At 45.3% G+C, this 27,191-nt stretch overlaps 2 protein-coding genes across 3 annotated transcripts in view; one reads left to right on the top strand and one right to left on the bottom strand.

Moving 5' to 3' along the window:
* Window positions 1–11,802, bottom strand: part of C7H16orf96 (chromosome 7 C16orf96 homolog) — a 30,776-nt gene extending 18,974 nt beyond the window's left edge. The window contains exons 1-7 of one of the 2 annotated variants that reach the window (XM_077274158.1): window positions 11,670–11,802; window positions 10,699–10,787; window positions 7,602–8,017; window positions 7,215–7,319; window positions 6,937–7,017; window positions 6,455–6,541; window positions 3,196–3,346 (exon numbers count right to left, since the gene is read on the bottom strand). In XM_077274158.1, coding sequence (XP_077130273.1) covers window positions 3,196–3,346; window positions 6,455–6,541; window positions 6,937–7,017; window positions 7,215–7,319; window positions 7,602–8,017; window positions 10,699–10,708 — 850 coding nt within the window. In that variant the 5' untranslated portion in view covers window positions 10,709–10,787; window positions 11,670–11,802. Of the gene's footprint in view, window positions 1–3,195; window positions 3,347–6,454; window positions 6,542–6,936; window positions 7,018–7,214; window positions 7,320–7,601; window positions 8,018–8,743; window positions 8,922–10,698; window positions 10,788–11,669 lie in introns of those variants that run through there. The other variant, XM_077274159.1, reaches the window with a different exon arrangement.
* On the top strand, window positions 11,697–26,906 carry CDIP1 (cell death inducing p53 target 1). The gene is made up of 5 exons (XM_077274168.1): window positions 11,697–11,797; window positions 22,071–22,166; window positions 23,096–23,206; window positions 23,634–23,928; window positions 24,001–26,906. The coding sequence occupies exons 2-5, from the start codon at window positions 22,082–22,084 to the stop codon at window positions 24,110–24,112; spliced, it is 603 nt and encodes a 200-aa protein (XP_077130283.1). The 5' UTR covers window positions 11,697–11,797; window positions 22,071–22,081; the 3' UTR covers window positions 24,113–26,906.
* Window positions 26,907–27,191: the final 285 nt, after the last annotated feature.

The following is a 27,191-nucleotide window of genomic DNA, read 5'->3' as shown; positions in this document are numbered from 1 at the left end:
ATATCCTTGTACATAGGAGCAGTATTATAGTAGTTATATTCTTGTACATAGGAGCAGTATTATAGTAGTTATATTCTTGTACATAGGGGCAGTATTATAGCAGTTATATTCTTGTACATAGGGGCAGTATTATAGTAGTTATATTCTTGTACATAGGAGCAGTATTATAGTAGTTATATTCTTGTACATAGGGAGCAGTATTATAGTAGTTATATTCTTGTACATAGGGAGAAGTATTATAGTAGTTATATTCTTGTACATAGGAACAGTATTATAGCAGTTATATTCTTGTACATAGGGGCAGTATTATAGCAGTTATATTCTTGCACATAGGGGCAGTATTATAGGAGTTATATTCTTGCACATAGGGGCAGTATTATAGCAGTTATATTCTTGCACATAGGGGCAGTATTATAGCAGTTATATTCTTGCACATAGGGGCAGTATTATAGCAGTTATATTCTTGCACATAGGGGCAGTATTATAGTAGTTATATTCTTGTACATAGGGGCAGTATTATAGTAGTTATATTCTTGCACATAGGGGCAGTATTATAGGAGTTATATTCTTGCACATAGGGGCAGTATTATAGCAGTTATATTCTTGCACATAGGGGCAGTATTATAGCAGTTATATTCTTGCACATAGGGGCAGTATTATAGTAGTTATATTCTTGTACATAGGGGCAGTATTATAGTAGTTATATTCTTGTACATAGGGGCAGTATTATAGTAGTTATATTCTTGTACATAGGAGCAGTATTATAGTAGTTATATTCTTGTACATAGGGAGCAGTATTATAGTAGTAATATTCTTGTACATAGGGGGCAGTATTATAGGAGTTATATTCTTGCACATAGGGGCAGTATTATAGTAGTTATATTCTTGTACATAGGGGGCAGTATTATAGTAGTTATATTCTTGTACATAGGGGCAGTATTATAGTAGTTATATTCTTGTACATAGGAGCAGTATTACAGTAGTTATATTCTTGTACATAGGAGCAGTATTATAGTAGTTATATTCTTGTACATAGGGAGCAGTATTATAGTAGTAATATTCTTGTACATAGGGGCAGTATTATAGTAGATATATTCTTGTACATAGGGGCAGTATTATAGTAGACATATTCTTGTACATAGGGAGCAGTATTATAGTAGTTATATTCTTGTACATAGGAGCAGTATTATAGTAGTTATATTCTTGTACATAGGGGCAGTATTATAGTAGTTATATTCTTGTACATACGAGCAGTATTATAGTAGTTATATTCTTGTACATAGGGGGCAGTATTATAGTAGTTATATTCTTGTACATAGGGGCAGTATTACAGTAGTTATATTCTTGTACATAGGAGCAGTATTATAGTAGTTATATTCTTGTACATAGGGAGCAGTATTATAGTAGTAATATTCTTGTACATAGGGGCAGTATTATAGTAGATATATTCTTGTACATAGGGGCAGTATTATAGTAGACATATTCTTGTACATAGGGAGCAGTATTATAGTAGTTATATTCTTGTACATAGGAGCAGTATTATAGTAGTTATATTCTTGTACATAGGGGCAGTATTATAGTAGTTATATTCTTGTACATACGAGCAGTATTATAGTAGTTATATTCTTGTACATAGGGGCAGTATTATAGTAGTTATATATTTGTACATAGGAGGCAGTATTATAGTAGTTATATTCTTGTACATAGGGGCAGTATTATAGTAGTTATATTCTTGTACATAGGAGCAGTATTATAGTAGTTATATTCTTGTACATAGGAGGCAGTATTTTAGTAGTTATATTCTTGTACATAGGGGCAGTATTATAGTAGTTATATTCTTGTACATAGGAGCAGTATTGTAGTAGTTATATTCTTGTACATAGGAGCAGTATTATAGTAGTTATATTCCTGTACATAGGAGCAGTATTATAGTAGTTATATTCTTGTACATAGGAGGCAGTATTGTAGTAGTTATATTCTTGTACATAGGGGCAGTATTATAGTAGTTATATTCTTGTACATAGGGGCAGTATTATAGTAGTTATATTCTTGTACATAGGAGCAGTATTGTAGTAGTTATATTCTTGTACATAGGAGCAGTATTATAGTAGTTATATTCTTGTACATAGGAGCAGTATTATAGTAGTTATATTCTTGTACATAGGAGCAGTATTATAGTAGTTATATTCCTGTACATAGGAGCAGTATTATAGTAGTTATATTCTTGTACATAGGAGCAGTATTGTAGTAGTTATATTCTTGTACATAGGAGCAGTATTATAGTAGTTATATTCTTGTACATAGGAGCAGTATTATAGTAGTTATATTCTTGTACATAGGAGCAGTATTATAGTAGTTATATTCTTGTACATAGGAGGCAGTATTTTAGTAGTTATATTCTTGTACATAGGGGCAGTATTATAGTAGTTATATTCTTGTACATAGGAGCAGTATTGTAGTAGTTATATTCTTGTACATAGGAGCAGTATTATAGTAGTTATATTCCTGTACATAGGAGCAGTATTATAGTAGTTATATTCTTGTACATAGGAGGCAGTATTGTAGTAGTTATATTCTTGTACATAGGGGCAGTATTATAGTAGTTATATTCTTGTACATAGGGGCAGTATTATAGTAGTTATATTCTTGTACATAGGAGCAGTATTGTAGTAGTTATATTCTTGTACATAGGAGCAGTATTATAGTAGTTATATTCTTGTACATAGGAGCAGTATTATAGTAGTTATATTCTTGTACATAGGAGCAGTATTATAGTAGTTATATTCTTGTACATAGGAGCAGTATTATAGTAGTTATATTCCTGTACATAGGAGCAGTATTATAGTAGTTATATTCTTGTACATAGGAGCAGTATTGTAGTAGTTATATTCTTGTACATAGGAGCAGTATTATAGTAGTTATATTCTTGTACATAGGAGCAGTATTATAGTAGTTATATTCTTGTACATAGGAGCAGTATTATAGTAGTTATATTCCTGTACATAGGAGCAGTATTATAGTAGTTATATTCTTGTACATAGGGGCAGTATTATAGTAGTTATATTCTTGTACATAGGGGCAGTATTATAGTAGTTATAGTTTTGTACATAGGGGGGCAGTAATGTAGTAGTCGTACGCTTGTCCTGCAGCCACATTTCGGTAATATGTAATGTGACCTGCACAGTTGTCGCTCACCCATCTCTATGTCGAGCCTCTTCAGCTCTTGTTCGATGTCCTGGACCCGTCTCTCCAGACCCTCGTGTTTTCCGGGCAGCGCCCCCAGACTGTTCAGGATTGTTTTTACATTCCGCTGCTTGCTGTCATTGCTCAGGGCCCAGTCTTCGCTCTGGTGGTGATACGGCATAAATAATAGGCACGTGTCAAAATCACTTTTGATTAATAATTGTTACCATGGAAATTCCATAGCACGAGGATAAAAGAAACCCCCTCACACATTCAGCGTATCGTACAGCATTATACACAATATATACCGTAAATCATGTGTCAACACAATGGAAACCTCCATTAATCTCTCAGCCGTTTGTTTTGGGGAGCTGCAATCTTTATACCTCTATTGTTACGCTGCCTGTTGTAGTCAATGGATGTTAATTGCTTAGATTGTGGTCACTGCACTCAGACAATCCCTTTAATAACAGTGAAAGTGATCTCATCAGGTCTTTACCGCCAACCAGTCTCCAATGACCAGAAACAGTACTGACTAAAACATGACGAAGGGGTGGAAGGGAGGATTGAGGAGTGACCCAAATTTAGCTTTCAAGTAGCGTTACGGCTTCTCCTGGACAGTCTGTGGTCAGAAATACTTTTATTTCCCATTAGATAACACTTTTTTTAGGCTGCTCAGGTTCCTCTGTTATTCCCCCTGGAAATGTATGAATAATTTGGGAATGACCAGTCCCCTAGAGAAAGAGTTTAGTCCCTACAGTCATTGGACCGTGCAGTGTCAGGTGGCTGGTTATTGGACCGTGCAGTGTCAGGTGGCTGGTCATTGGACTGTGCAGTGTCAGGTGGCTGGTCATTGGACTGTGCAGTGTCAGGTGGCTGGTCATTGGACCGTGCAGTGTCAGGTGACTGGTCATTGGACCGTGCAGTGTCAGGAGGCTCGTCATTGGACCGTGCAGTGTCAGGTGGCTGGTTATTGGACCGTGCAGTGTCAGGTGGCTGGTCATTGGACCGTGCAGTGTCAGGTAGCTGGTCATTGGACCGTGCAGTGTCAGGTGGCTGGTCATTGGACCGTGCAGTGTCAGTTGGCTGGTCATTGGACCGTGCAGTGTCAGGTGGCTGGTCATTGGACCGTGCAGTGTCAGGAGGCTCGTCATTGGACCGTGCAGTGTCAGGTGGCTGGTTATTGGACCGTGCAGTGTCAGGTGGCTGGTCATTGGACCGTGCAGTGTCAGGAGGCTGGTTATTGGACCGTGCAGTGTCAGGTGGCTGGTCATTGGACCGTGCAGTGTCAGGTGGCTGGTCATTGGACCGTGCAGTGTCAGGTGGCTGGTCATTGGACCGTGCGGTGTCAGGTGGCTGGTCATTGGACCGTGCGGTGTCAGGTGGCTGGTCACTGGACCGTGCGGTGTCAGGTGGCTGGTCATTGGACCGTGCAATGTCAGGTGGCTGGTCATTGGACCGTGCAATGTCAGATGGCTGGTCATTGGACCGTGCGGTGTCAGGTGGCTGGTCATTGGACCGTGCGGTGTCAGGTGGCTGGTCACTGGACCGTGCGGTGTCAGGTGGCTGGTCACTGGACCGTGCGGTGTCAGGTGGCTGGTCATTGGACCGTGCAATGTCAGGTGGCTGGTCATTGGACCGTGCGGTGTCAGGTGGCTGGTCATTGGACCGTGCAGTGACAGGTGGCTGGTCATTGGACCGTGCAGTGTCAGGTGGCTGGTTATTGGACCGTGCAGTGTCAGGTGGCTGGTCATTGGACTGTGCAGTGTCAGGTGGCTGGTCATTGGACTGTGCAGTGTCAGGTGGCTGGTCATTGGACCGTGCAGTGTCAGGTGACTGGTCATTGGACCGTGCAGTGTCAGGAGGCTCGTCATTGGACCGTGCAGTGTCAGGTGGCTGGTTATTGGACCGTGCAGTGTCAGGTGGCTGGTCATTGGACCGTGCAGTGTCAGGTAGCTGGTCATTGGACCGTGCAGTGTCAGGTGGCTGGTCATTGGACCGTGCAGTGTCAGTTGGCTGGTCATTGGACCGTGCAGTGTCAGGTGGCTGGTCATTGGACCGTGCAGTGTCAGGAGGCTCGTCATTGGACCGTGCAGTGTCAGGTGGCTGGTTATTGGACCGTGCAGTGTCAGGTGGCTGGTCATTGGACCGTGCAGTGTCAGGAGGCTGGTTATTGGACCGTGCAGTGTCAGGTGGCTGGTCATTGGACCGTGCAGTGTCAGGTGGCTGGTCATTGGACCGTGCAGTGTCAGGTGGCTGGTCATTGGACCGTGCGGTGTCAGGTGGCTGGTCATTGGACCGTGCGGTGTCAGGTGGCTGGTCACTGGACCGTGCGGTGTCAGGTGGCTGGTCATTGGACCGTGCAATGTCAGGTGGCTGGTCATTGGACCGTGCAATGTCAGATGGCTGGTCATTGGACCGTGCGGTGTCAGGTGGCTGGTCATTGGACCGTGCGGTGTCAGGTGGCTGGTCACTGGACCGTGCGGTGTCAGGTGGCTGGTCACTGGACCGTGCGGTGTCAGGTGGCTGGTCATTGGACCGTGCAATGTCAGGTGGCTGGTCATTGGACCGTGCGGTGTCAGGTGGCTGGTCATTGGACCGTGCAGTGACAGGTGGCTGGTCATTGGACCGTGCAGTGACAGGTGGCTGGTCATTGGACCGTGCAGTGACAGGTGGCTGGTCATTGGACCGTGCAATGTCAGGTGGCTGGTCATTGGACCGTGCAGTGACAGGTGGCTGGTCATTGGACCGTGCAGTGTCAGGTGGCTGGTCACTGGACCGTGCGGTGTCAGGTGACTGGTCATTGGACCGTGCGGTGTCAGGTGACTGGTCATTGGACCGTGCGGTGTCAGGTGGCTGGTCATTGGACCGTGCAATGTCAGGTGGCTGGTCATTGGACCGTGCAGTGACAGGTGGCTGGTCATTGGACCGTGCAGTGACAGGTGGCTGGTCATTGGACCGTGCAATGTCAGGTGGCTGGTCATTGGACCGTGCAGTGACAGGTGGCTGGTCATTGGACCGTGCAGTGACAGGTGGCTGGTCATTGGACCGTGCAGTGTCAGGTGGCTGGTCACTGGACCGTGCGGTGTCAGGTGGCTGGTCATTGGACCGTGCAGTGACAGGGATTCACCCCTAATTGGGAACACTCAGTTGTCATTTAATTTTTCAGGAGGAATAAGAGAGGTTCGGTAAATGATGGAGATAAGTGTTAAGAATATAAGTATTTGTGATATTTTCATGATTTGAAGTTCTCTAAATATATATTATATACCTTGACGGCCAGAACATCATGTATAGCTGGCCAGGTGACCAGGTCAGACGGCTCGGGATAGGAATACAGCTTTCTCTGCAGATTCTCCTGTAAAAAAAAGGAAAGAAAAAGGAAATAAATTAATTATATAGAAATAAATTAGCATATATTTGCATGTAGTTCATATACCCATAAATTTAATATACTCCACATATACCATAAAAGCAATTCAGGCTCGATCGAGGTGAGCATACATGTGTTCTGAAGAGGGGTGTAAGCCGATGCCAGATACCTCAGGGGCCGGCTTATATTCCCTGAAAACCAATGATTGGATGATCCAGCTCTTTCCCAAGATATGTTCTTATGGCGCTCATACACATTAGATGGCTTGTCCAAGGTTAATCTTATCTGTATGGCGGCCTTTAGAAGCCTAGACATAATATTTTGAGCCATCACCCTAGAAGATTCACATATGTAAGATCCAGCATCGTGTGAGCGCTCACCAGCTTGTCTTCTAGCAGTGGGATATTTTGCGTCCTCCCTTCCAGGTCTCGTAGTCTCATTTCCACCTCCTGGATATTTATCTGTAATATAGAAAGAGGATATCAGATATCCTGCCAACAAGTCTCCTCAGAGGAGATCATGTATCAGCTATACTGGGTTTCTATTGGTGCTTTCTCCTCTTGGCTTGCCCGCCCCCGAGGAGCGACCTTATGTAAAATTAATGATTTTTACGCTGAATTTTGGCACACTGACTTTATAATTCCACCTGGACCCTTACCTTTGTTATCTGGTTGCCCAGAGATGCTAGTCTTTCTTGGATGAAGTCGTTGGCCTGTCTGAGGGTGTTGAATGTGCTGAGTAGTTCCTGGAAGGTGCTCATGGCCTAGAATAGAGATACGATTGATGAGTTATGGTTTGTGGAGGATGTGCCTATAACAAGTGGTAGTGGTAGTAGTCACATCTGTGGCCATGATATTTTATGAGGTCAAGTGAGGGTCTACAGGCAGTAGGACTGCAAGTGATCTTTAAAAAGTGACTTGGCTTTTCATTGCCCACGGCTGATCCAAGCTATGGTACCTCTCTAGGAACCTAATGGTAGGTGTTGGGGATTTTTGGGTCTTCACCACACCCTCTCTTATATATCAAGAACACGTTCATGTCTGACCTTGTGGACTCCATCTTCGTTCATCTCAGTCTTCTTCTTGAGCTGCATTAGCTGCCACATCTCCTCCACTGGTTTCCTCTGGGATTGACTGGCTTGTAAAAGAGTGGCGGAGCTTGGCAGGGAATCGAGATGGTGGAGCCTGGCCTCCATCTGGGCCACCTTGTCCAGCAGCTGGTGGAACAGCGTGGATGGTTTCCCCGAGTCATCCACGTTAATTGGCCCTGGCCGTATGAATTCCCTCTCCTCCTGGGACAACTTCCTTCGTACGTCCACCGCTTGCAGGTGGTCCAGGAGGCCGTAGAGCAGGGAGTAGAGCGCATTGAAATTGACAGCACCAAGTTCTGGAGAACCTATTGCTAAGTTCAGGAGCTCCTTGAAGGACACCGAGCTTGACATGGTGGAGGCGGCTAAGGGGTCTAGGTGAGCAAGCAACATAAATAAGTAAATATACAACACAAAGAAGCAAAACTCTGCACAAGATCCTACAAAAATGTATGGAGTGGGATGTAAACAACACCATAAGGTTCCTCAGAAATGAAGCTCTTGAGGTATTAATGAAATTATGGTCAAAATGACACTTAAAGGGGACTTGTCACGCAGTCAAAAATGTCCAGTTTTTCCTCTTATATTATTCCCGCTGCTCCTCAGAGTATTTTTTTTAATTTTTTTCTCAGATCCACTATATTGTTCTAAAGATATGTGTCTTTTTATTCAGTGCTGATTTTTATGGCGTTTACTGAGGGGGTGTGGCTTACAAGGTAATTATGCAGAGCAGCCTGAAGACACGCCCCCTCATTTAAAAAAAAAATTATCACTCAATAAAAAGGCCCATATCTCTGGGACCGTATGTCGGATTTACGAAAGACAAAAAATGGAATGTTCAGGGGAGGAGCGATAATTAATTGTAAGCATTTTTGTGCTGGTGACATGTCCTCCTTAAAGGGGTTGTCCACTCATTTCCTACATACGAAAAAAAGCGTTACCGTATTAGCTTCCCACTGGAGAGATCATCTGACGGAGCGGCCAGATCCCTGCCGATCACTTGATTTAAGGAATCCGCCCTCACTAATATCCGCTCCAACCCAGTTCATATCATATTATTAATATTCCCCATAAATACCAGCTCGTTGCCGACCCCTTACCGTATGGAGAAGCAGAGGCGACTGGTGTCTCCGGTAGAGTGCAAGCTCTTCAGTCCAGCCGGGACATGCTGGAATTCATTCTGTCCTCCAGTGAGTCCTCCTAGCAACCCCCGCAGCCAGCCATGCCTGCTGTCCCCGGATTGTGCCGGGAAGTTTCACCGATTGCTAGGAGACCGCAGAAACGCCTGGTAATCTGCAGAGGACTCTTCTTGTCTAGTGTTTATGTCCCTGTTGCCACCACTCCTGCTGCTGGTAACTTAACCCCTGTGTTTCCCGCACCTCTGCATTCAGTCCGCTGCTGGCGAGCGCAGTAACGGAGCGGATATTACACAGGACCAGTGCCTGAAAGCGAACCATCCTGTCACTACAGCAGCACAAAGCCCCAGGGGGACGTTCACACTGACAATGCTTCCCCCAAATCAGAAGCAAATCCGGAATAAAAATCTGCTTGTGTTACGAGAACTTTGTCACTGATTTTGAGGCAGATTTGTAGCAGATTTCATCCTATGAATGATAAAGGGTTAAATCTGCCGTGAAATGCAGATTTAATATCAGAGCCACAAGTCGATTTCCGCTGCAGATTTCTTTTCTTTTTTTACCTACTATGTCGCTACTACTTACTGAATATCTTCAGTCCAGAAATCTGCAGCGTATTTGCACGGGCCGGCAGGGTAGCAGTTTTGGAACCCATGCCACGGACGACTTTGCCACAGATTTGACGTAAATCAGCGCGTGCAACATGTTGGGTTTTTTTGCTGCAGATTTAACACAGATTTTACTTTGGATTTGGAGCAATGTGAATTTTGAAAACATTTTTTAACACATGAACATTTTTCATTGTCAAACCTGTGAACTTAAAGGGGTTGTACTCTACTGATGAGAACCTATCCCTAGGATCCACTCCTAGTCAACTTAAAGGGGTTATACTCTACTGGTGATAACCTATCCCTAGGGTCCACTCCTAGTCAACGTAAAGGGGTTGTACTCTACTGGTGATAATCTATCCCTAGGATCCACTCCTAGTCAACTTAAAGGGGCTGTACTCTACTGATGAGAACCTATCCCTAGGATCCACTCCTAGTCAACTTAAAGGGGTTGTACTCGACTGGTGATAATCTATCCCTAGGATCCACTCCTAGTCATTCGAGTATGGGCAAAGGTGCAGTACCTGTCAGTGGCCACTATACAGTTGATGGCGCTATGCTGCTCCGCTCTGGGAATATCCTGCTGCCGGAGGCTCCAAGAGCAGCTCATCATGGGGGGCCGGGTGTCACATCCCCACCCATCTGATATTCTATGGGCACCATTGGGGTATGTTCACATGTAGCATTGTTACTGCATTTTTTCCATTTATAAAAAACGTATAAGAAAAACACTCCCTATTTTACGTTGTGCAAAAATCAATAGAATGCTGAAAGAATCGACATGCTGCATTAAAAAAGCATAAAAAACCTGAAGGAAAAAGATGCAACATGTGCACGAGGTTTTAGAAATCTCAATCATTTTGCTGCTAATGCAAAATGCTGCGTTTTGTCAAAAAAATATATAAAAAAAGCAGTGTGTGAACAAGCCATTATTTGATGTGCTCCCGTCCTGTCTCTTTATGTTATGTCCCCCTGGATTCAACTAGCGGTGGTCTTCAGACCAGGAAAGGGGGTGATCGGCAAGCGTCGCATTGGTCGGACCACTGACCACAGACCTACACTCAGCTGATCAAGGTGGCGGTACGAACCTCCCTATTGGACGGATTAACTGACAACTGAGAGTGAGTCGCTCGACTCTGTCCAAACGTGGTTGTCAGGAAAAAAAAGGATTTAACAGATTTTTTACAGTATGGCTGCTTTCTTCCAAAAAACAGCGCCACCTCTGTCCACAGGCTGTGTCCGGTATTGCAGCTCAGCCCTGATTCATTTTTTTGGTAGCGCTCAGCCCCAATCCCCCGCACCATCACCTACCTGACAACATTTCGGAGCGCCAAACCTGGACTCAAATATTAGATGTCTGCGGAAACTCGCTCCAGGATCAAGTCGTATACGTTCCATAACTGTAAGAGTGATTGAGGACATCGGTCACCAGACAGAACAGTAATGGCGGACGTCTGTGCACCCGTGGACTTATTTATCAGAGCCGCCCCCATGTTACCTACCGTACTGTGCCGGGGTGTCATTTTTTTACGCCTGAAAACACCAAATTTTTGGACAATTTTTCACATTTTTGGGGGGTTGGAATTTAAACGGTAGCAAGCTGCGCTGTGATTGGCTGTAAGGGAACCAATCATACGGCGGTTTAAATGTAAGTGATGAAGTTGTTTTATTAAATGAGGAAACCTGCGGCGTATGGGGGGGACGCCGGACACACGGATCAGCCGCTCACAGGAGTCCAGGGGGAGGAGGAATACGTAAAAACTAGAGGAAAACGCCACAACGGCGTCACTCAGAGCAGCCAATCAGAAAACAGCTTATTGGCAAGTTACACAATACCAGTGATCTGATTGGTTGCTGTGGGAAACCGCCACACTTTTGTCGTTAAAGCCAGTTTAGCGTTGCTCTACACCGTTTTGTGGAGAAAAATGTATAAAATTCCCAAAATGTCAAACCCTGAAAATAATAAAGCAATAATTTGTCCATTTTTCACTGTAAACAAAGTCCTGTTGCCCATAGCAACCAGACTACAACTCACACTTTTCTACGGCAAATTAAAATTTTGAGCGATTACATAGTTATTATATGTACATGTGTGCGGGTATATATGTATTTACAAGCAATTATTGTGATATGGGTATTGATTAACTTTATTGTCCACTCCGCATGTTACAATGATACAATGTGAGTATTGTTACATAAAAAAGGGCACAATAAAGTTATTAAAATGAAAAAATAAAAATAAAAAAGAAAGGGCCATTATTAGCGAATAAACCCGAGTTTACCAGGAGCGGAAGTGCTCGCGTTGGCCTTCGGGAGTTGTGGTGTTTGGCTGGAGGGGCGGGACTACAGCTCCCACAGTGCACTGCGACAAGTAAACAGGGGCAGAAGGAGCAGCAGCTGGAGAGCGGAGGTGAGTGCGGCTCCCGGGGCTGTGATACTGAGGCGCCACATCTGCAGCACAGGCCGCCTGCGATCTGCCCGATCATCATTACACTGCTGGATATTATCAGCTCTATATAATCTGGGCGTGATTTTTATCTTTAAAATCTTTAATTATGAATTATACATAATGACCCAGAGGCACTGCAACTCCCAGCATGTTCTGCCCTTTATGACACAGTACTGCGATATTACACATATAATCACACACAGATCGCCAGTGACTGCACCAGCAGAATAGTGAGTGCAGCTCTGGGGTATAATACAGGAGGTAACTCAGGATCAGTAATGTAATGTACGTACACAGTGACTGCACCAGCAGAATAGTGAGTGCAGCTCTGGAGTATAATACAGGAGGTAACTCAGGATCAGTAATGTAATGTATGTACACAGTGACTGCACCAGCAGAATAGTGAGTGCAGCTCTGGGGTATAATACAGGATATAACTCAGGATCAGTAATGTAATGTATATACACAGTAACTGCACCAGCAGAATAGTGAGTGCAGCTCTGGAGTATAATACAGGAGGTAACTCAGGATCAGTAATGTAATGTATGTACACAGTGACTGCACCAGCAGAATAGTGAGTGCAGCTCTGGGGTATAATACAGGAGGTAACTCAGGATCAGTAATGTAATGTACGTACACAGTGACTGCACCAGCAGAATAGTGAGTGCAGCTCTGGAGTATAATACAGGAGGTAACTCAGGATCAGTAATGTAATGTATGTACACAGTGACTGCACCAGCAGAATAGTGAGTGCAGCTCTGGAGTATAATACAGGAGGTAACTCAGGATCAGTAATGTAATGTATATACACAGTAACTGCACCAGCAGAATAGTGAGTGCAGCTCTGGAGTATAATACAGGAGGTAACTCAGGATCAGTAATGTAATGTATGTACACAGTGACTGCACCAGCAGAATAGTGAGTGCAGCTCTGGAGTATAATACAGGAGGTAACTCAGGATCAGTAATGTAATGTATGTACACAGTAACTGCACCAGCAGAATAGTGAGTGCAGCTCTGGAGTATAATACAGGAGGTAACTCAGGATCAGTAATGTAATGTATGTACACAGTGACTGCACCAGCAGAATAGTGAGTGCAGCTCTGGAGTATAATACAGGAGGTAACTCAGGATCAGTAATATATGTACACAGTGACTGCACCAGCAGAATAGTGAGTGCAGCTCTGGGGTATAATACAGGATGTAACTCAGGATCAGTAATGTAATGTATGTACACAGTGACTGCACCAGCAGAATAGTGAGTGCAGCTCTGGGGTATAATACAGGAGGTAACTCAGGATCAGTAATATATGTACACAGTGACTGCACCAGCAGAATAGTGAGTGCAGCTCTGGGGTATAATACAGGATGTAACTCAGGATCAGTAATGTATGTACACAGTGACTGCACCAGCAGAATAGTGAGTGCAGCTCTGGGGTATAATACAGGATGTAACTCAGGATCAGTAATGTAATGTATGTACACAGTGACTGCACCAGCAGAATAGTGAGTGCAGCTCTGGAGTATAATACAGGATGTAACTGAGGATCATTAATGTAATGTATGTACACAGTGACTGCACCAGCAGAATAGTGAGTGCAGCTCTGGGGTATAATACAGGAGGTAACTCAGGATCGGTAATGTAATGTATGTACACAGTGACTGCACCAGCAGAATAGTGAGCGCAGCTCTGGTGTATAATACAGGAGGTAACTCAGGATCAGTAATGTGATGTATGTACACAGTGACTGCACCAGCAGAATAGTGAGTGCAGCTCTGGAGTATAATACAGGATGTAACTCAGGATCAGTAATGTAATGTATGTACACAGTGACTGCACCAGCAGAATAGTGAGTGCAGCTCTGGGGTATAATACAGGATGTAACTCAGGATCAGTAATGTAATGTATGTACACAGTGACTGCACCAGCAGAATAGTGAGTGCAGCTCTGGGGTATAATACAGGAGGTAACTCAGGATCAGTAATGTATGTACACAGTGACTGCACCAGCAGAATAGTGAGTGCAGCTCTGGGGTATAATACAGGAGGTAACTCAGGATCAGTAATGTAATGTATGTACACAGTGACTGCACCAGCAGAATAGTGAGTGCAGCTCTGGGGTATAATACAGGATGTAACTCAGGATCAGTAATGTAATGTATGTACACAGTGACTGCACCAGCAGAATAGTGAGTGCAGCTCTGGAGTATAATACAGGATGTAACTCAGGATCAGTAATGTAATGTATGTACACAGTGACTGCACCAGCAGAATAGTGAGTGCAGCTCTGGGGTATAATACAGGATGTAACTCAGGATCAGTAATGTAATGTATGTACAGAGTGACTGCACCAGCAGAATAGTGAGTGCAGCTCTGGGGTATAATACAGGATGTAACTCAGGATCAGTAATGTAATGTATGTACACAGTGACTGCACCAGAGAATAGTGAGTGCAGCTCTGGGGTATAATACAGGATGTAACTCAGGATCAGTAATGTAATGTATGTACACAGTGACTGCACCAGCAGAATAGTGAGTGCAGCTCTGGGGTATAATACAGGAGGTAACTCAGGATCAGTAATGTAATGTATGTACACAGTGACTGCACCAGCAGAATAGTGAGTGCAGCTCTGGGGTATAATACAGGAGGTAACTCAGGATCAGTAATGTAATGTATGTACACAGTGACTGCACCAGCAGAATAGTGAGTGCAGCTCTGGGGTATAATACAGGGTGTAACTCAGGATCAGTAATGTAATGTATGTACACAGTGACTGCACCAGCAGAATAGTGAGTGCAGCTCTGGGGTATAATACAGGAGGTAACTCAGGATCAGTAATGTAATGTATGTACACAGTGACTGCACCAGCAGAATAGTGAGTGCAGCTCTGGGGTATAATACAGGAGGTAACTCAGGATCAGTAATGTAATGTATGTACACAGTGACTGCACCAGCAGAATAGTGAGTGCAGCTCTGGGGTATAATACAGGAGGTAACTCAGGATCAGTAATGTAATGTATGTACACAGTGACTGCACCAGCAGAATAGTGAGTGCAGCTCTGGGGTATAATACAGGATGTAACTCAGGATCAGTAATGTAATGTATGTACACAGTGACTGCACCAGCAGAATAGTGAGTGCAGCTCTGGGGTATAATACAGGAGGTAACTCAGGATCAGTAATGTAATGTATGTACACAGTGACTGCACCAGCAGAATAGTGAGTGCAGCTCTGGGGTATAATACAGGATGTAACTCAGGATCAGTAATGTAATGTATGTACACAGTGACTGCACCAGCAGAATAGTGAGTGCAGCTCTGGAGTATAATACAGGATGTAACTCAGGATCAGTAATGTAATGTATGTACACAGTGACTGCACCAGCAGAATAGTGAGTGCAGCTCTGGGGTATAATACAGGAGGTAACTCAGGATCAGTAATGTAATGTATGTACACAGTGACTGCACCAGCAGAATAGTGAGTGCAGCTCTGGAGTATAATACAGGATGTAACTCAGGATCAGTAATGTAATGTATGTACACAGTGACTGCACCAGCAGAATAGTGAGTGCAGCTCTGGGGTATAATACAGGAGGTAACTCAGGATCAGTAATGTAATGTATGTACACAGTGACTGCACCAGCAGAATAGTGAGTGCAGCTCTGGAGTATAATACAGGAGGTAACTCAGGATCAGTAATGTAATGTATGTACACAGTGACTGCACCAGCAGAATAGTGAGTGCAGCTCTGGGGTATAACACAGGAGGTAACTCAGGATCAGTAATGTATGTACACAGTGACTGCACCAGCAGAATAGTGAGTGCAGCTCTGGGGTATAATACAGGAGGTAACTCAGGATCAGTAATGTAATGTATGTACACAGTGACTGCACCAGCAGAATAGTGAGCGCAGCTCTGGGGTATAATACAGGATGTAACTCAGGATCAGTAATGTAATGTATGTACACAGTGACTGCACCAGCAGAATAGTGAGTGCAGCTCTGGAGTATAATACAGGATGTAACTCAGGATCAGTAATGTAATGTATGTACACAGTGACTGCACCAGCAGAATAGTGAGTGCAGCTCTGGGGTATAATACAGGATGTAACTCAGGATCAGTAATGTAATGTATGTACACAGTGACTGCACCAGCAGAATAGTGAGTGCAGCTCTGGGGTATAATACAGGATGTAACTCAGGATCAGTAATGTAATGTATGTACACAGTGACTGCACCAGCAGAATAGTGAGTGCAGCTCTGGGGTATAATACAGGATGTAACTCAGGGTCAGTAATGTAATGTATGTACACAGTGACTGCACCAGCAGAATAGTGAGTGCAGCTCTGGGGTATAATACAGGATGTAACGCAGGATCAGTAATGTAATGTATGTACACAGTGACTGCACCAGCAGAATAGTGAGTGCAGCTCTGGAGTATAATACAGGATGTAACTCAGGATCAGTAATGTAATGTATGTACACAGTGACTGCACCAGCAGAATAGTGAGTGCAGCTCTGGGGTATAATACAGGATGTAACTCAGGATCAGTAATGTAATGTATGTACACAGTGACTGCACCAGCAGAATAGTGAGTGCAGCTCTGGGGTATAATACAGGATGTAACTCAGGGTCAGTAATGTAATGTATGTACACAGTGACTGCACCAGCAGAATAGTGAGTGCAGCTCTGGGGTATAATACAGGATGTAACGCAGGATCAGTAATGTATGTACACAGTGACTGCACCAGCAGAATAGTGAGTGCAGCTCTGGAGTATAATACAGGATGTAACTCAGGATCAGTAATGTAATGTATGTACACAGTGACTGCACCAGCAGAATAGTGAGTGCAGCTCTGGGGTATAATACAGGATGTAACTCAGGATCAGTAATGTAATGTATGTACACAGTGACTGCACCAGCAGAATAGTGAGTGCAGCTCTGGAGTATAATACAGGAGGTAACTCAGGATCAGTAATGTATGTACACAGTGACTGCACCAGCAGAATAGTGAGCGCAGCTCTGGAGTATAATACAGGAGGTAACTCAGGATCAGTAATGTAATGTATGTACACAGTGACTGCACCAGCAGAATAGTGAGTGCAGCTCTGGAGTATAATACAGGATGTAACTCAGGATCAGTAATATATGTACACAGTGACTGCACCAGCAGAATAGTGAGTGCAGCTCTGGGGTATAATACAGGAGGTAACTCAGGATCAGTAATGTAATGTATCTACACAGTGACTGCACCAGCAGAATAGTGAGTGCAGCTCTGGAGTATAATACAGAATGTAACTCAGGATCAGTAATGTAATGTGTGTACACAGTAACTGCACCAGCAGAATAGTGAGTGCAGCTCTGGAGTATAATACAGGATGTAACTCAGGATCAGTAATGTATGTACACAGTGACTGCACCAGCAGAATAGTGAGTGCAGCTCTGGAGTATAATACAGGATGTAACTCCGGATCAGTAATGTAATGTATGTACACAGTGACTGCACCAGCAGAATAGTGAGTGCAGCTCTGGGGTATAATACAGGATGTAACTCAGGATCAGTAATGTAATGTATGTACACAGTGACTGCACCAGCAGAATAGTGAGTGCAGCTCTGGGGTATAATACAGGATGTAACTCAGGATCAGTAATATAATGTATGTACACAGTGACTGCACCAGCAGAATAGTGAGTGCAGCTCTGGGGTATAATACAGGATGTAACTCAGGATCAGTAATGTATGTACACAGTGACTGCACCAGCAGAATAGTGAGTACAGCTCTGGGGTATAATACAGGATGTAACTCAGGATCAGTAATGTAATGTATGTACACAGTGACTGCACCAGCAGAATAGTGAGTGCAGCTCTGGGGTATAATACAGGATGTAACTCAGGATCAGTAATGTAATGTATGTACACAGTGACTGCACCAGCAGAATAGTGAGTGCAGCTCTGGAGTATAATACAGGATGTAACTCAGGTTCAGTAATGTAATGTATGTACACAGTGACTGCACCAGCAGAATAGTGAGTGCAGCTCTGGAGTATAATACAGGAGGTAACTCAGGATCAGTAATGTATGTACACAGTGACTGCACCAGCAGAATAGTGAGTGCAGCTCTGGAGTATAATACAGGAGGTAACTCAGGATCAGTAATGTATGTACACAGTGACTGCACCAGCAGAATAGTGAGCGCAGCTCTGGAGTATAATACAGGAGGTAACTCAGGATCAGTAATGTAATGTATGTACACAGTGACTGCACCAGCAGAATAGTGAGCGCAGCTCTGGAGTATAATACAGGATGTAACTCAGGATCAGTAACGTAATGTATGTACACAGTGACTGCACCAGCAGAATAGTGAGCGCAGCTCTGGGGTATAATACAGGATGTAACTCAGGATCAGTAATGTAATTATGTACACAGTGACTGCACCAGCAGAATAGTGAGTGCAGCTCTGGGGTATAATACGGGATGTAACTCAGGATCAGTAATGTAATGTATGTACACAGTGACTGCACCAGCAGAATAGTGAGTGCAGCTCTGGAGTATAATACAGGAGGTAACTCAGGATCAGTAATGTATGTACACAGTGACTGCACCAGCAGAATAGTGAGCGCAGCTCTGGAGTATAATACAGGAGGTAACTCAGGATCAGTAATGTAATGTATGTACACAGTGACTGCACCAGCAGAATAGTGAGTGCAGCTCTGGAGTATAATACAGGATGTAACTCAGGATCAGTAATATATGTACACAGTGACTGCACCAGCAGAATAGTGAGTGCAGCTCTGGGGTATAATACAGGAGGTAACTCAGGATCAGTAATGTAATGTATCTACACAGTGACTGCACCAGCAGAATAGTGAGTGCAGCTCTGGAGTATAATACAGAATGTAACTCAGGATCAGTAATGTAATGTGTGTACACAGTAACTGCACCAGCAGAATAGTGAGTGCAGCTCTGGAGTATAATACAGGATGTAACTCAGGATCAGTAATGTATGTACACAGTGACTGCACCAGCAGAATAGTGAGTGCAGCTCTGGAGTATAATACAGGATGTAACTCCGGATCAGTAATGTAATGTATGTACACAGTGACTGCACCAGCAGAATAGTGAGTGCAGCTCTGGGGTATAATACAGGATGTAACTCAGGATCAGTAATGTAATGTATGTACACAGTGACTGCACCAGCAGAATAGTGAGTGCAGCTCTGGGGTATAATACAGGATGTAACTCAGGATCAGTAATATAATGTATGTACACAGTGACTGCACCAGCAGAATAGTGAGTGCAGCTCTGGGGTATAATACAGGATGTAACTCAGGATCAGTAATGTATGTACACAGTGACTGCACCAGCAGAATAGTGAGTACAGCTCTGGGGTATAATACAGGATGTAACTCAGGATCAGTAATGTAATGTATGTACACAGTGACTGCACCAGCAGAATAGTGAGTGCAGCTCTGGGGTATAATACAGGAGGTAACTCAGGATCAGTAATGTAATGTATGTACACAGTGACTGCACCAGCAGAATAGTGAGTGCAGCTCTGGAGTATAATACAGGATGTAACTCAGGTTCAGTAATGTAATGTATGTACACAGTGACTGCACCAGCAGAATAGTGAGTGCAGCTCTGGAGTATAATACAGGAGGTAACTCAGGATCAGTAATGTATGTACACAGTGACTGCACCAGCAGAATAGTGAGTGCAGCTCTGGAGTATAATACAGGAGGTAACTCAGGATCAGTAATGTATGTACACAGTGACTGCACCAGCAGAATAGTGAGCGCAGCTCTGGAGTATAATACAGGAGGTAACTCAGGATCAGTAATGTAATGTATGTACACAGTGACTGCACCAGCAGAATAGTGAGCGCAGCTCTGGAGTATAATACAGGATGTAACTCAGGATCAGTAACGTAATGTATGTACACAGTGACTGCACCAGCAGAATAGTGAGCGCAGCTCTGGGGTATAATACAGGATGTAACTCAGGATCAGTAATGTAATTATGTACACAGTGACTGCACCAGCAGAATAGTGAGTGCAGCTCTGGGGTATAATACGGGATGTAACTCAGGATCAGTAATGTAATGTATGTACACAGTGACTGCACCAGCAGAATAGTGAGTGCAGCTCTGGGGTATAATACAGGAGGTAACTCAGGATCAGTAATGTAATGTATGTACACAGTGACTGCACCAGCAGAATAGTGAGTGCAGCTCTGGGGTATAATACAGGATATAACTCAGGATCAGTAATGTAATGTATGTACACAGTGACTGCACCAGCAGAATAGTGAGTGCAGCTCTGGGGTATAATACAGGATGTAACTCAGGATCAGTAATGTAATGTATGTACACAGTGACTGCACCAGCAGAATAGTGAGTGCAGCTCTGGAGTATAATACAGGATGTAACTCAGGATCAGTAACGTAATGTATGTACACAGTGACTGCACCAGCAGAATAGTGAGTGCAGCTCTGGGGTATAATACAGGATGTAACTCAGGATCAGTAATGTAATGTATGTACACAGTGACTGCACCAGCAGAATAGTGAGTGCAGCTCTGGGGTATAATACAGGATGTAACTCAGGATCAGTAATGTAATGTATGTACACAGTGACTGCACCAGCAGAATAGAGAGTGCAGCTCTGGGGTATAATACAGGATGTAACTCAGGATCAGTAATGTAATGTATGTACACAGTGACTGCACCAGCAGAATAGTGATTGCAGCTCTGGGGTATAATACAGGATGTAACTCAGGATCAGTAATGTAATGTATGTACACAGTGACTGCACCAGCAGAATAGTGAGTGCAGCTCTGGAGTATAATACAGGAGGTAACTCAGGATCAGTAATGTAATGTATGTACACAGTGACTGCACCAGCAGAATAGTGAGTGCAGCTCTGGAGTATAATATAGGATGTAACTCAGGATCAGTAATGTAATGTATGTACACAGTGACTGCACCAGCAGAAATAGTGAGTGCAGCTCTGGGGTATAATACAGGAGGTAACTCAGGATCAGTAATGTAATGTATGTACACAGTGACTGCACCAGCAGAATAGTGAGTGCAGCTCTGGAGTATAATATAGGATGTAACTCAGGATCAGTAATGTAATGTATGTACACAGTGACTGCACCAGCAGAAATAGTGAGTGCAGCTCTGGGGTATAATACAGGAGGTAACTCAGGATCAGTAATGTAATGTATGTACACAGTGACTGCACCAGCAGAATAGTGAGTGCAGCTCTGGGGTATAATACAGGAGGTAACTCAGGATCAGTAATGTAATGTATGTACACAGTGACTGCACCAGCAGAATAGTGAGTGCAGCTCTGGGGTGTAATACGGGATGTAACTCAGGATCAGTAATGTAATGTATGTACACAATGACTGCACCAGCAGAATAGTGAGTGCAGCTGTGGGGTGTAATACAGGATCAGTAATGTAATGTATGTACACAATGACTGCACCAGCAGAATAGTGAGTGCAGCTCTGGGGTATATAATACAGGATCAGTAATGTGTGTACACGGTGACGGTGGGTGTAGATGTTGTCTCCCCCTGTGTCTGGCCCCGGTGAGGGTCGGCTCCGGCTGTGTTGTGCTGGCTGTGTCCGGCCGTGTCCCGGTTCTCCCTGGCTTCTGTGTATATTACGCTGACATATAATAATGCTGTCTCTGTTATATAGAACGTTTCCTGTATTTGCCTTTTGTCACCATAACAAACCCTCAGCTGTGAGAAGTTTTACCAGTTTTCTCTCCGCTGTCCCTGGGAGCGGTGAGCCCACCCTTCTCCCCTCAGGGTCTGATCCTGCTGTGACCTCTGTGACCTGCAGTAATAAATCTTCAGCCTTTCCCATTCCTATCCTCTGCCGCATTGCATTATGGGAGATGTAGTTTATGGCAGTAATACTTTTGGAGCCCTTTCCCATCTCTGTGAACCCTTTAACTGTCTGTTTTCTGGATGGGTCTTCTCATTTCAGACTTGTGCCTCTCTGGGAAGTGTCGGGGTCTTATGGCGTCACTAGAAGCAGGACCCCTTTAAATCCATGATCCCTTTTTTATGTATAATTCTTATGTAATATAATGAATGGCTGGTGGTGGGGGGGATGTAAGTTCTTGGTAGAAGATCAGCTCTGGAGCACAAACTGCTCCTCCACCGTTGGAGATACCAGCAGGAGCGCTGCTCACATCATTGTATTCTCTCATCCCCAGATACATCAGCGATGGCGAGTGACCCTCCGCCTCCGTACCCCGGGGGTCCCACCGCTCCGCTGCTGGAGGACAAGCACGGCTCCCACAGCAATGAAGGTACAGCGTGGCCACCGCCTCACCTGGTACTGCTCTCAGCTGAGGGTTTGTTACAGTTGTCTCCTCTGTGATGGCCGACTCCGGAAAGGAGAGAGACTGGCAGGACGCAATTGCAGCAAACCCTCAGCTGTGACATAAATTAGATTGGAATGTCTTAAAGGGGTCGTCTGAAATCCAAATTAATTTTCACCCTAAATCACTATTTAATCCCTGTCCATAATCTGTCCTTATCTCTAATCTATCCCTGATTTATCCATCTCTACCGGTGTCCCTGTCCCTGATCTGTCCCTGTCCCTGATCTGTCCCTGTCCCTGATCTGTCCCTGTCCCTGATCTGTCCCTGATCTATCCATCTCTACCCGTATCCCTGTCCATGAACTATCCCTGTCCCTGATCTATCCCTGTCCCTGATCTATCCCTGTCCCTGATCTATCCCTGTCCATGATCTATCCCTGTCCATGATCTATCCCTGTCCCTGATCTGTCCCTGTCCTTGATCTATCCCTGTCCATGATCTATCCCTGTCCATGATCTATCCCTGTCCATGATCTATCCCTGTCCATGATCTATCCCTGTCCATGATCTGTTCCTGATCTGTCCCTGTCCCTGATCTGTCCCTGTCCCTGATCTGTCCCTGTCCCTGATCTGTCCCTGTCCATGATCTATCCCTGTCCATGATCTATCCATCTTTATCCTTATCCCTATCCCTAACGTCTCTGTCCCTATCTAGATAGAGATTTAGGGTGAAAATGTGGATTTCCGACCAAATCTTTAAACGTCTTCTTCCCTATCAGTGACAGGAGGCAGAGGGAGGCCGATGTGGCGCTCACTATCCGTCTACTATCTCCTGCTCGCTCACTGTCCGTCTACTATGTCCTGCTCGCTCACTATCCGTCTGCTATCTCCTGCTCTTGTGTGTTTTCTTTTTTAGTGGACAACAGACAACCTCCGGGGGCCTACCCTCCCAGCGTGCCGTTTGTCCCCCCGGATTCAGGACCCCCGCCGTATGATGCAAATCCAGGTTACATCGCCCCCAACCCTGGTGAGAGGGGTGTGTGAGGAGCAGAGGGGGTACAGTGTGTGTTCGGGATGGTCTGATGATCGCGGCGCCGTGCGGTGGTCATTCTCAGTACTGCAGTTCAGCTGCTGTACATGTGAATGTAATCTGAGCTGCAGTACCGAGAACGACCACTGCACAGTGTATGGCGCTATGCTGACCTGTCCGCAGGTATTAGAATAGGGACCCCATTATCCTGAGAATGAGGAGGGGGCATCACTGCTGCTGACTCAGGATTGATGGGGGTCCCGGGCGTAAAACTGTAAAGCACTGACTCAGCAGAGACCCCCTGTATTCTTTGATAATATCTGTAGAAATGGGGACCCCCAATAGTGAGGTCCTAGTCAGGGGGGCTGGTACTGGGGCGATTTTGTGACCCTATAAAGGGTATTAACTCTTTGTCCCCCTGCAGCTTACTACCCGCCCCCTGGACCTTACGGACCCATGGGTTACTACCCGCCCAGCACCTGCCAGTACCCTCAGCCGTTCCCGTCCCCTGGCGCACATGGCACCACCGTCATCGTACCCCCCGGCGCCAGCTCAGCCTCCACCACCACCACCACGGTCACCGTCCTGCAGGGAGAGATATTTCAGGGGTCCCCGGTGCAGACGGTGTGCCCCCATTGCCAGCAGCCCATCACCACCAAGATCAGCCACGAGATCGGCCTGATGAACTGCCTGCTGTGCTGCTTCTGCTGCTTCGTCGGGTGAGTGCGGGTGGGCCGGCGGGGCGGCCATGGCGTCAGGGGGCCGCTCACTTCATCGCTTCTCTGTTTCAGGTGTGACCTGGGCTGTTGTCTCATCCCCTTCATGATCAACGACCTTAAAGACGTGACCCACACCTGCCCCAACTGCAAGGCGTACATCTACACGTACAGGAGGATGGGCTAATGAAGAACCCCCCAGGGTGCCACGTCTCCGTCCGTCTCATCCCGGAGCCCCCATCTAACCTCGCCCTCCATCCGCACATCCACACAAGGAACTCGAGGACTGGCTACAATAAAGGAACCATGTCTCCCCCCGGTGGCCGATACTGAATATGACATGTAAACTGCGTCATGTTTGCCGGACCCCCATCGTGCCGCCTCCCGTGGCCTCTCTGCCCGTGTGTGCCAGGCTTTGCCACGCTCAGTAATGAAGTAGATTTTAGTTTGTGAATCCGTTAACTTTTCAAGCCCCGTTCTGGCTACCTCAGATATAAAGGCTTTCCGGTCTGTGAAGGATGAAAGGGGGCGCTATGACTTACGCATTGCCGTCCCTTTCTATGTAGTGGGCTTGTTGGAGTTGATTTAGCTGCTATAAAGGGCTGTTATCTCATTATACACATAAGAGGCCCTAGGAATGCAAACAGCCAATCAGAGTCTCTGTTCTAACAGGCTCCACCCTCCTGACTCTTTCTGGATAATTAAGGAGTCCAGCTTGTGCTATGATCTAACAGGCTCCACCCTCCGGACTCTTCCTGGATAGCTAAGGAGTCCAGCTTGTTCTATGATCTAACAGGCTCCACCCTCCGGACTCTTCCTGGATAGCTAAGGAGTCCAGCTTGTGCTATGATCTAACAGGCTCCACCCTTCGGACTCTTTCTGGATAATTAAGGAATCTGGCATGTGCTACGATCTAACAGGCTCCACCCTCCGGACTCTTCCTGGATAGCTAAGGAGTCCTGCTTGTGCAATGATCTAACAGCTAAAAGCTTTAAAGGGTAGGCTCAGTCACAATTAAAGGGATAGAGGGCTTGTCTCAACAAGACAGACACTTTCTTTAAATCAAAAAAAGCTCCAGCAATGAACTGCTCATTGTCTGCTTGTTGTTTTCGGGGTTCTCTGATGTTTATGGGATAAGCCCTTTAATTTTTTTTTCTTTTTTGCAAAAATCTTCTTACTATAGCAGTCAATGAAGAAAAGTCCGGTCTGACTGTCACCCCGTGAGCCGCAGACCTGAGACACTGGTTGTTACCCATAGACACCAGTTTGTGGCCGGGAGGTGGTCAGCGGCTGTGAACCGGCCCAGCTTGCTATTGTGTTATTAATCTGATTTTTTTGTCTTAAAGTGAATGCAGAACCTCCTCCAAGGGATCCGTCCTGGAGAAATTATCCCTGGAGGTTGTCTGGATCTTAACTGGAAATACTAGTTATATATATTATTCTTTTGCTAAGAAATTAGTGACAAAACCTAAATCCCCCCCCTCTTCCTGCAGCACATGGCTCTGTCCGCATGAGCCAGCATTCATCTCCTGCCTTGGTCCCTCATTTCCTCTTCGGAATGTTCCATTTTGTTGCATCCTACAGGGGTGACATGCCAATCTCATTGAGTAGTGTAATCACTGTGTAGATATATTTTACAGTTGCCCGTTATCCTGAATCCGGTGGGGGGGGGGGGGGCTCCGCGATCGATTTTCCACGTCTCGTTTATTTTATATTGTGTATCTGTAAGAGCGGGCGTTCTCATTTTCTCAGGTTTGCCGATCTATAGCCGCGTGTCAGGTTTGTGCATATTGGAGCTTTTTTTTCTGCATTGGAGTTGTAATTGCTGCTGAACAACTCGGAAGACTGTGCATGGATCCGATCCTAGGACCATTACCTGCAGAGGGTTGTACTGCAGAGTCTCTCTCACCATGTACTGCAGAGTCTCTCTCACCATGTGCTGCAGTCTCTCTCACCATGTGCTGCAGAGTCTCTCTCACCATGTACTGCAGAGTCTCTTTCTCACCATGTACTGCAGTCTCTCTCACCATGTGCTGCAGAGTCTCTCTCACCATGTGCTGCAGAGTCTCTCACTATGTTCTGCAGTCTCTCTCACCATGTGCTGCAGAGTCTCTCACCATGTGCTGCAGAGTCTCTCACCATGTGCTGCAGAGTCTCTCACCATGTGCTGCAGAGTCTCTCACCATGTGCTGCAGAGTCTCTCACCATGTGCTGCAGAGTCTCTCACCATGTGCTGCAGAGTCTCTCACCATGTGCTGCAGAGTCTCTCACCATGTGCTGCAGAGTCTCTCTCACCATGTCCTGCAGAATCTGTCTCTCTCACCATGTTCTGCAGTGTCTCTCTCTCACCATGTGCTGCAGAGTCTCTCTCCAGAAAAGAGCTGCTGCACAAAGCCTCGCATTATTCCCACGTTTTCTGCTCACAGTCAGTAAATGGAAACACAGGCCTCCTCCGGGGACATAATAGTACATCCCAGGTAGGGTGCGGGTACAGGTGCTAAGCCTGCTCATTACAGGGCAGGTGCCAGCTGTGTTATACAGCCGACACCTTCTATACCAGTAGCTCCGATCGCAGCTGTGGAGCCACCATTTTCAATCTCTTACCAGTGGCATACAAGATGCGATTACTTCCTAGGAGACTTATTCCTACTATACTCCAGCACAGTGTGAACAGGTTCAAGGAAAAACAACTATGCTGACGCCCATTGTCCCCGCTAGTCTGCAGCACTGACTTCATTTACTAGCCTCAGCATCAAAGCTACTGATTGGCTGCAGCGGTCACACGGATGCATGTCAGGCAGGTGGAGAGTTGGGGGGGTCTTGTCATTTTCTTAAAGCTTCTGCTAAATCTTCTAATTTTGCCAATTTCACCCTTCTGTGACTTCATCCCCGGCCACACGCCAGTTGTGGCGACGGATCCTCGTAACTGTGAATATGGTTTATTTATTAGGATTAAAGCATTAAACCAGTAATGACCTGAAGTCTGTGTGTTGTATTCATTCATGTCAGTCTTACAGGGAGTTGTCGCACCGACCTGACAGGAAATCTATACAGCAGTGTGAACAGCGCCGCCCTACAATGGCCGCCACAGATCTGCTAATCACTATACTGTTCCCCTCCGGGGGGCGCCGACACAGAACACATCACCCTCCGGCGTCCATACGTGGCCTTGTTACCCATAGCAACCAATGCTCATTTTTAAAGGTTGCTAGTGACACTAATGGATCCGTGGCCTTGTATTTCCCCAGTAACCATCATCCCCTTAC

Source organism: Ranitomeya variabilis, chromosome 7 (assembly GCF_051348905.1).
Source record: "Ranitomeya variabilis isolate aRanVar5 chromosome 7, aRanVar5.hap1, whole genome shotgun sequence".
NCBI lineage: Eukaryota > Metazoa > Chordata > Amphibia > Anura > Dendrobatidae > Ranitomeya > Ranitomeya variabilis.
The sequence above is the reverse complement of the archived record's forward strand: the minus strand, read 5'-3'. Positions and strand labels throughout refer to the sequence as shown.

Excerpts from the sequence above, each read along its gene's own strand:
- CDIP1 (XM_077274168.1), top strand. The coding sequence starts at position 22,082 with ATGGCGAGTGACCCTCCGCCTCCGTACCCCGGGGGTCCCACCGCTCCG. Across the intron at positions 22,167-23,095 it reads CGGCTCCCACAGCAATGAAG|TGGACAACAGACAACCTCCG; the intron begins GTACAGCGTGGC and ends TTTCTTTTTTAG. Across the intron at positions 23,929-24,000 it reads TGCTTCTGCTGCTTCGTCGG|GTGTGACCTGGGCTGTTGTC; the intron begins GTGAGTGCGGGT and ends TCTCTGTTTCAG.